The sequence below is a fragment of the Aethalodelphis obliquidens genome, unplaced genomic scaffold, assembly GCF_003676395.1.
Source record: "Aethalodelphis obliquidens isolate GAN/ISIS:26980383/991018 unplaced genomic scaffold, ASM367639v1 scaffold57, whole genome shotgun sequence".
NCBI classification, from domain to species: domain Eukaryota; kingdom Metazoa; phylum Chordata; class Mammalia; order Artiodactyla; family Delphinidae; genus Aethalodelphis; species Aethalodelphis obliquidens.
In genome coordinates this window covers 582,356-592,293 of record NW_020838001.1, presented here as the reverse complement: position 1 = coordinate 592,293, position 9,938 = coordinate 582,356, and the positions used below count along the sequence as shown (strand labels likewise).

The window sequence follows — 9,938 nt, the reverse complement described above, 5'->3', positions numbered from 1 at the left end:
TCCCCACCCGTGCCTCAGCTCCCCTCTGCGCCCTCCCCACCCGTGCCTCAGCTCCCCCCTGTGCCAGCACAGATTTGGGCGGGAGAGCCTACCCCTCTGCCCACACTGCTCCCCGCACCCCCTGCCACCAGGGGACCTGACCCCATCCTTCAAAGAAGGACACTGCTCTGAGGCTTCCTGGGGGGCAAGGAGGGCCCCAGCCTCCCCCGGGATGCCTTAGCATCCACCCGTGGGGATCAGGCAGCCGCTGGCTGGGTGATTTCCTGTGCTGTGGTGCGGGGGTCCCCCTCCAGGTGTGTTCTCTTCCACGGTCCACACTGAGCTCTGTCCTTGTAAGTCCTGGTCTCCCCCGGCCCCAGCTCACTCTGGGGGTCCCCGTCTTGGGGTGCGTCCCCCAGGCCTGCCACACACACCCCCAGCACAGCCACCTTTGGGGTCCCTTGAGTGCCAGGCTCTGTCCAGGGAGCTGGCCTGACGAAACGGTCAGCATGGCTGACCCCCGGCCCTGCGGGTCCCATAGCCCCAACCGCGTGGAAGCCTGCGCAGGAGCGGGGTGAGAAGGGGAGGGGTCCCCTGTGGGAGGCACTGCCGTGGACAGGCCTCTGAGGTCAGGGCCCAGGGCAAATACCATCTTTTGGGGGAGAGGTGCTTCCCCCGCCACGAGGGGTCAGTTTGGACCACCCTGGGCATCTGACATCCCCTTCGTGAGCACAGGAACCCATGCAGGCGCTCAGGGTACCCCCACACCAGGGCCCCTCACAGACCCGCCTCCCCAGGTCGACAGCACGGCCAGGCCTGCTCCCCCGGACTCTTCCTGAACACCCTCCAAGCGGCTCTCGGGCTGGCCCACTCCCCCTGTGCCCCATGGGTCATAGCTCAGTGGTCCCCTAAAAACACTCCTGGTGTTCTGCCGGCCTCCATCTGCACACCTCGAGTGACAGCCATGGGCAGGACCTCGGTTTAACAAGCCCCCTCCCGGACCAGCCCTGGTCCTGACCCCGGGGGGCCACCAGGCACGTGCTTGCCTGGGTCCTTCTCCAGGCCAGAGCGCCGTCTGCTCCCCAGCCATAAGCCACCGAGGGCGTAGGGTGAGGGATCAGTGACAGGGCCACCTCATGCTCCCCCGACCCCAGGGGCACCAGGAGCCCTGATGACAGAGACAAAGCCCAACACTCGTCCAGCAGAGACTTGTCTGATTCCACGGGAAAATCCCCACCACACACGGTTAGCACGAAGGAGGACGACAGCCTGAATCCGATCTCCTTTAAGAAACGCAGAGACAGGCACAGATGCCCGGAAGGCAATCGGGAAAGACAAACGCTCCTCCTCAGCTTTTCTGCATCTTCTCCGTTTCCTACGGTGGACGTGTGTAATTTTCATAATCAGAAGAGGTAATGGACCATAACCAAGTGTTTCTCTAAGAGGCCGCCAGCCCCTCTCGCTCAGACCACGCAGTGCTGTCTGCCCACCACCTGGCCTGAAACACTGGATTTCCGTCCACACGATATTAATTCAGTTCTCAGCTAATCAAACCGCACAAAGCGGAGAGGACCGTCTTGGAGAACGTTGACCAAGGAGGAAAGAGCTCTGTGAGCACAAGAGGCTGAATCGGGAGGCGGAAGCAAGCGGCCACGCGCCTGCCCCAAGCGCCCCGTCCGCAGGCCAGCCAGTGATGGGCCAATCTCCCCACTTTCCATGTCCCGCACGGAGCTCGCTTGGAGAGACGGCCGTGGGCTCGTGATCAGGACTGCGGCCAGCGCCCTGCACGCCGTCCCGCCTCGGCTCACCCGGGTCACCCCCGCCAGAGGCTGAGCTCCAAATGCTCTCGCTTCCTGTTCCTCCGGGTGAAAGTCGAACCCCGGGTCAGGCCCTGCCCTCCTGCTGGAGGGCCCGTCCCGGTGCTGCCACCACATCCCACCAAGGCTTGGCCTCCAGGGAGAACAGACTTCTAAACGCCAGTGGACCCAGCCAGGCCCGGCAGGACTGGCAGCCCTGCTCAGAGCCCTGCTCCCAGGAACAGAAATGGATCGGCAGGTGCTCACCCAGGCTCCTCCCACTTCCACATTCCACTCCTCTCCCCCGCCCCCGCTTCCTCCCCCGAAGCCTGGAATCCCAGGAGAAACTGGCCTTTTCCTCAGACAAACCCTTCCAATATTTTTTTCCAAGCCTAAATGTAAAAGCAAACTCAGAAGTTCTAAGCTCTCTAGTCAGGTCAAGACTGAGGCTCCAGGGAAGGAAGGGGCGGACCAGACAGGACCTGGAGGAGGGAGGGGCCTGGGCGGGGCACACGCAGCAGACAGCCAGGGACAACCTGGGAGCTGAGACCTGTCCCCACAACAGACGATGAAGGAATCTCTGGAGACGCTGTTTCCAACGAGTCCGAGTAGGACTTTCTGGAACAAATGCGGTTCTGTACCTTTACAGAATTATTCCAGGGGGCTTCCCTGGTGGCGCAGTGGCAGAGAATCCACGCTCCCAATGCAGGGGGCCCGGGCTCGGTCCCTTACCAGGGAACTAGATCCCACATGCACGCTGCAGCTAAGAGTTCACAACTAAGGAGCCCACGTGCTGCGACTAAGACCCGGCACAACCAAGTAAACAAATAAATAAATATTTTAAAAATATCCCGGGTAATCGGAAGACATTAAGACCTCATTTTACTCAAGCCGGGTAGCCGGCAGAGCCAGGACGCTCAGCTCTGAGTACATCCTGGAGATGAAGGTCAGACTCAGGGCTGGCGGCTGGGACACACCCACCCTCACGTCTCAACCAAGGGAAGCCAACACGGCCTCTGCGAGGAGCGGCCGGAAGAGGCCCGCCCGCTCCAGCGCACCCTCCCTTGGGCCGATCCCAGCTGCTGGGCAGTGGGACCGAGGCTCTGGGCCGCTGGTGGCCGAGAAGAGGCGAGAGCCCCCTCGTGGGTGGGCACCCGCCCCAGGCCAGGGGTCTCCCCACCGTCCTTGGGGCTGCTGGAGAAGGCGCAGCCCTCACCCAGCCTCTGCCGGGCTTGAGCGCCGCTGGCCCCGCTCACCAGCGCGCGCTTGGGTCCGTCACTCAGCCCAGCTCACCTGCGCCCCGCCCCGCGGCATTAGGACACCTGGTAGAAGTCCTGCCGCTGTCCCTGTTCTCCCTTCAGCAGGCACCATCCTGCCCGTTCCCCAGGGAACCCCCTTTGCACTTGCCAAACCCAGGCCGTCACAGTAGGGAACTCTGGGGCCTGCATGCCCCGGGGCTCTGGCTGGGCTGTGGATGAAGCCACCCAAACGCACTAGGGCAAACTGAGGAATGTGGGCCCTGCAGCCCCACTGGGAGGCACGCAGGCCCCAGAGCTGCCCACCCAGGGCCTCCAAGACCCAGGCATCCCCAGCCCTGCTTCCTCCTGGATGAATTAGAAGCTTGGTGCAGCCCAGCTTCAGACAACAAAGACCAGCCCTCTCCCTAACTCCAGACCGTTTGCAAAACAGCACCCGGACCACCTCCCCCCAGCTCCGGCCATGGCTGCCTTAATTCACACGAGGAACAAACAGGCTTTAGAAACAGTCATTTCTCTGCCCTGACCCCTCCTGCACGCGCCCACCTCACCAAGAGGGGTTTTGGGGGTTCACCGGCACCCACCAGCTGCCAGGGGAGCAAGCTGGGAGCGGTCATCGGGCCACAGCCTCCTGCAGAACAGTGGAAAGAAGGCCTAGGGGGCGGGGGCAGCTGCGTCAAACCCTCCCCTCAGCATGGAAGGCAGAGTCCCTGGGGGACAACCTCGGGGCCGCACGGCCCTCTTCTTTCTACCTCGGATCTCACCAAGCTGGCCCGGGCTTGCTGGCCGGGTGCCCCACAGCTGGGAGGGAACTGCATGGCACGGATGAGGCCCGTTTCCCGATGCCGCAGAGCTGTCAGCAAACCGCTGTTGGAAAGCACAGCCGGGCACCAGCCTTCAGAAGGGAGTGGCTGTGCTAGAAGGAGTCTCCCATGCTCCGGGGCAGCGCCAGGAGATGGGCTCAGCCTGGCGGCCCACGTGACACTAAGTCACCACACGACAGCTTAGGAGGGGGTGCAGCTCATCAGGACACAGCCCGTGCGGAAACCTGGGGTCCCCTTTACGGTCTGGGGGTCCATTGGTACAACCCGCTCGCAATGGTCCTTCTCAAGCCAAAACCGTTCTGGCCTCTATGCTCGGAGGTCCAGGGCGCTGGGACCATTCAGCCGTGGAAGGAAGACCTCCCCCAATACCCAGGCAGCTGTAGAACAGTGAGGTCCTTTAGGAAAACGGCCAGTCCTCCTGGACAAACACAGCTTCAGACGGGGGCCCCGTGTCTAATCACGCGGCCACGTTCACAGCAGCCCCAAACCCCTCCATCCAGGCGCGGTCACTGGCCGACGGGACTGAGAACACACCCGGGCCGCGCGGAGGGCGGACGGTGCAGGGTGCTGTCCCGGACGCGCCCGCCTCCCTCTGCCTGGTCTTCCTCCTTGCTGAGTGACAGACAACGCGGCCAGGACCCCGTGAACGTCACACGCTCCGAGCACTGTGCTGAGTGAGTCACAGGAGACAAGCACAGAATGGTGTCCCCACGTCACAGATGAGGGGACACCGGGCCCAAGGCAGGATTCCCTGCCAGGCCCCCGCAGAGCCCACGGTCCCCACGGCTCACCGTCCTCTGCCCACGCGCGCCCCCTGAACCATCACTGGTTATAACCTCACACCACACCTGATGGGGCGTGGGGGTGACGAGGTGACGTCCGTGACTAAGGCACGTACCCGGCGATCTCCATGCAGGAAAGGCCCTCCGTTTACACTCGAGAACGTTTCAGATGACCCGCCCACGAGGTGACCCAGGCAGCACGGTTTATAATGAGGCTGCCGGACACAGGCCAAGGTCTCTCACAAGCCTTGGCTCAGGAAGGGGCAGAAGGCTGCAGCCCAGGGCCGACCCAGCATCGTGAGCCCCAGGCCTGGCCCCCAGCCCCACCCCACCCCCGTCCCCCACAAGGAAAGGGTCGCAAGCCCGCAGTGCCTGCAGCACGTCCCGCCCTGTCGTGCCGAGCGGAGGTTCGGCCCTCCGCGGGGTCCCCCACCGCCATCCTGGCCCTCAGCACCTTCCACGAAAGGCCCCAGAGAACTCTCGGTCCTCTGGAGCCTGTCCCTTCTCCGGGGCATTCAGAACGCAGCTCCCGGGGGTGGGGGCAGCCTGGCGGGCTTGCCAGGACGGACTGAGGACGCCTGTGAGCGGTGGCCAGGAGCAGACCCCGGGCCTCACCGTGGACACGCAGACGCGCGGGGATTAACACAGCCTAGGATTCACTTACTGACCAAAACGGACCGGGAAGAACCCCCTGAGACGCTCTATCCACCACCAGGCTCGGGCTGCGCTCCTGGAAACAATCCGGTCTCTTCACAATCGTTCTGGGTTTAGGTGTTTTCCGAGGCGGTGCCCACGTCGAAGCCCCCCGCCGAGTCTCCGTAGAGACTAGTTTCAATGTTTGACTTGTACTGGTTTCTAACAAAACAGATTTTTCTTTGTTCTGATCTGTGAAACTGTCAAGCACGGAGCTTCCTAGCGACCCCATCACCCTGAGGACACAGACCATCTGCGGGATTCACGACAGTGTAATTAGACACCGTGATTAAGAAACACTTCATTAAAAAACACTTCATTGTCTTATTGTGGGTGAGAAATCCTACGATGAGGCCTGAGGTCTCCAGACAGCCGACTGGGGACAGTCTACTGAGCCCTGGTCTCCGTGGAAACCACAACCCTCCTACCGTTTTCACCTTTGGGGAAATTTCCATAAGATTCTCCAACTCTTCAATCAATAGACATTTCCTCCCCAGGATTGCAGCGAGGTCTGGGAGCTGCAAGAAGCTGAGAATACAGCCATTCAGACCCCAGTCTCCTCTCAGAAGCAGACACCCAGGGCCACTTGCCCTGGGGCCCCCACGCCCCCCAAGTGCAGTCACACCGAGGAAAAGAGAGGCCAGCACGTGGGCCCACACTTGCCCACCCGAGGGCGGACAGGTGAGAGGGGGCAGCGGGCGGCCTGCACGTGGGTTATCCGAGGCCACGCAGGGGACTGCAGCTGGGCCCTGAGGCCCCAGGCCCCCATCCCGCTGCCCCCAGCCACAGGCCCCGAAATGTCGGCGGCCCCCCGAGACCCACCTGGACGCCATCCGAGGACGGAGGGGGCTCGTGGACTAGCCCGAGAGAAGGCAGCTCCCAAGAGTGAGCCGCTCAGGCGAGCCCCGGCCTCCAGGGGCCAGTCCCTGCCCTGCAGTCACCGGCATTTTCCATCCCACCGATTTCAAACACAGTCTCACCCGGCAACTCCAAGTGGCTTTTGGATGTTGGAAAAGTCAACCGATCTGCACCCCAAGTTCCCATCACTGGGCCGAGGCCCCTTCTGTCCAGCGTGAGTGGGGCAACTCAGGAACTCGACCGTCCCAGCCTCGGTTTCCTCAGCAGTGAAAATGGGGCCACAAAGTGAGGAAGCCCTGAGACCAGCGGACAGCGGGCCGGCCCAGAAGACGTGCGGTTCCCCTCCCCTCCTAACTCGAGCCTCGGGGAGACCCCCCACCCCCTCACCATGGTGGAGCAGCTGCCGCTCCCACCGGTGAGGGGAGGGGGCCGCGCACCCAACCCAGGCTCTCAAAGGACCCCCAAGGGCTCGCCTGAAGCAGATGAGTAGCCCCTGGGGCCCCACTGGCCTGGACACGCATCCTGAAGTGTTTGGGGGCCTTTTCTGTGGCTCACACCCCCTCTGAGAAACTCATGAAAACCCTAGACCGTAGCTAGAAAATCCTCTCGTGTAAAGATGCCCTGCTCTAGGGGTGCACAGACCCTCGGAGCCCCGAGACCTGCCTGGGGCTGTGAAGGGCAGGCAATGGTGAGCTGAGATGCACCCCTTCCCCACCCCACACGGCCCAGCTCCTCGCGACAGGGCCCCCACTCACTGCGGACGACACCAGCCTGCCCGCCCACAATCCCGGCCAGGTCTAGGTGAAGAGCCATGCGGGGCGGGGACCTGCCCAACCGGGGACTGCTCTCCCTCTCCAGCCAGAGCAGAGGAAGGGACGCTGCAGGGGCCTCGGGGCTGGGAGGGGGGCCCGGGCGGGCTCCCCTCAGCCTGGTCGAGGATCCTCCTGACTCAGGGAAGCCTCCCGCCCCCACAGGCAGCAGCAGTGATGGCGATGGCTCCAGGCCCAGAGGCACGTCCATGGAGACAGCCCGCCCGCAAAGGGCAGGGGCACCTGGCCTGATGCGCGCAAAGCCCGGGGGCCAGAGGGCAGCCACCTCCCTCCCCGCCTCTGACACCCAGAGGGCTCAGCACACCTCTGCCTTCCAGAAGCCAGGCTTTGCTGGAAGGTGGCCCAGGAGGGCAGCTGCCCCAGCCCCGCGACCACTCCGGCCCCCACTGCCCCTCCCAGGCCCAGCTCAGGAGGCTTGAACTGGTTTAATCAACAAACCAAACAGATGAGGGCCAGTCCCTGCTGGGGGGCGGGGGGTGCACAGGGGAGGCCGCACCACTGGAGACCAGCATATGGGGGCAGTGAAGCCCTCCTGAGTCCAGTGGGCTGGGCCCAAGGATGGGCTGGGCCTGGGGACAGCTAGTGAATTCCAGGCCCGGGGAGCCGGGGGGTGACCGATGAGCAGCAACAGCGGGACAGAGATGTCGCCGTTCAGGAGCACCCCCGGGCCGGCGCCGGGAGGGTGGAGACCCCACGCGGTGGCCTCCACAATGCCTTGGGGGCAAGGGCAGCTCTGCCCCGTTCACTGCCCCTGGACCCTCACACACTGCCCCTGGACCCCCTGGCCCACCTGTCCCGACTCGGGCACTCCCGAGGCGGGGGCAACGCAGACCCACACCCGAGAGCAGCTGCCTGGCCCCCAGTCCCCACACTCCGTTCCCAGCTCTGAAGGCTGCAGCTTCCAGGACGCAGGACGCACGGAGGGGCCGGCCACTTCGGGCCTGGGCAGGTAGAGGCCACACAGAGGGGACCCCGGGAAGTGCCGCCGGCGGGGACCTTCGTGCCCAAAGCACAGCGAACCCTCCAGCAGCCGCACCGCAGGTCAGACAGGAGTGGGGGCGCCGCTGGGCTGTGCCCAGACACCAGAGGCCACCTCGGGCCAGGACCTGGCTGACCAGAGCTGGCCCCCGCCCGGCAGGGAGAGGAGGCACAGGGCTCTTCCAAGGAGGAAGAGCGCACCTGGGCATGTCCGCCCCGGGAAGAACCAGGTCACCTCCCTGGGGCAGGCGGGGGCTGACACAGTGCCAGGGGAGCCTCTGCCTCTTGGGACTCCCGGGGTGGCTCAGCGCTGGGGCTGGGGACAGTGGCCAGGAGGCCTCCAGGGCTGTGGTGACCCCCAGGACACCTATCCCTCCAGCAGCTTGGCATTTCCTCCCAGGGTCTTCTCCCCCACCCACAGAGGGTCCGTCCAGAGCACACACTCACAGGTCACAGGCACACTCACGGGCACACACCCCCTCATCCCAGGTGGGCACTTGGTCGGAGACGGTTTCCCAGAATCCACCCCTCACTCCCATCCCCAAATGCCTCTTTCTCACAAAATGGCCGAGTCCTGGGCCCAGTCTAGCTGGGATGGGAGATAGCGCCTGTAGGCTCAGAGGCTGTGCTCGCCACCAGCACAGGCGCGCGTGCACACACACACACACACACACACACACACACACACCCCACACGCTCGAACACCCGTGTGCACACAATGCCGGCCTGTGGCCACCAGCCCTGGCGCAGGAGCCAGGAGTTCCCTGAACAACGGGCCCAGGGCCACCGACAGCCCTCCCAGGGCCAGGGCTGGCGGCCCCCCTCTTCCTGGGGGTCCACTCTGCAATAAAGGGGGTCTGGAGCCCAGAACGCGCGCAGGGGCATCAGGCATGCACCTGCTCCTCCAGCGAGCCGCGGCAGGGGCTCGAGGCTGTGCTGGGGGGGGGGGGGGGGGGGGCGACGCAGGCCAGGCCAGGGGTGGGTGCAGGCACCACGGGGCAGGAACAGCCAACTATCTACCCTGAGCCCACGGCTGGGGGCGGAGAGTAACGACGGGACCCCTCCGCCATTGCAGCACCCCAGAAGCGCACCCTAGAAGGAGGGCCAACCCCTCCCCCCATTCCCCCTTCTTTGAGGGAACCCATCTAGAGGGGGCCCTCTAGGAGTCCAGATCCAGTGACAGGACGGGCAGCGCCGCCCTCCCTCCCTGGTCGGCCCTTTGTTCGGTGCAGTGGCCGTGGGGAGGGGCCTCTCAGGGCTGAGGAGGGGAGGCTGGGGCGCTGCACATCTCCCCATCCTGCGGGGGAGGGACTGATGCAACCCAACCAGGCCGCTGGCGGGCGCGAGAGGGGGACAGGCGCCCCCACCCCGACCCCAGAACTCCTTCCAACCAGACGTCTCCAAAATCGCTCTCCAACCTCTGCCCTTCTCTTGAACCAAGGTACCCCAGGCACACGGTGTGACTGACGCGGGCGCTCGGACACACACGGAGGCCCTCGTAGCCCGCAGCTGTGAGCCTACGGGCCACCAGCGGCCGATCGCCCGGGTGCCTCGCGACCCGCGCCCGCCGCCCGGGTGGGCACTCACACGTAGGCGTGGTAGATGAAAGCCCAGCCGCGCGGCCGCTCCAACACGTTGTAGAGGAAATTCTGCAGCTTGCGGTAGAAGGCGTTGCGCTTGGGGGGCTTCCCGGCGCCCGCGCCGCCCGCGCGCGGCTTACTGAGGATGCTGCCGCGCTTGGGGGCCTCGGAGCCGGCGATGAGCAGAGCGCCGTCTCGGGTGGAGTCGGGCGCGCCGGGGTCCAGCCCCACGAAGCCCACCTTGAGCTTCTTCTCCCCGCTCGGGCCAGGGTACACGCCGCCGTTGCGAGACTTCTGCACCATGGTGCCGGGCGGCGCCCGGGCGGGCGCGGGCTCAGCGGGGGCGGCGCGCGGGGGGCGGC

At 64.8% G+C, this 9,938-nt stretch overlaps 1 protein-coding gene across 4 annotated transcripts in view; it reads right to left on the bottom strand.

Annotated features, from left to right (window-relative positions):
- KCNQ2 (potassium voltage-gated channel subfamily Q member 2) overlaps positions 1-9,932 on the bottom strand; it is a 48,126-nt gene extending 38,194 nt beyond the window's left edge. For all 4 annotated transcript variants that reach the window (XM_027086731.1, XM_027086732.1, XM_027086733.1 and 1 more), the window contains exon 1: positions 9,584-9,932. In XM_027086731.1, the coding sequence (XP_026942532.1) occupies positions 9,584-9,879 (296 nt within the window). In that variant the 5' untranslated portion in view covers positions 9,880-9,932. The remainder of the gene's footprint in view (positions 1-9,583) is intronic.
- Between the last annotated feature and the right edge of the window lie 6 nt (positions 9,933-9,938).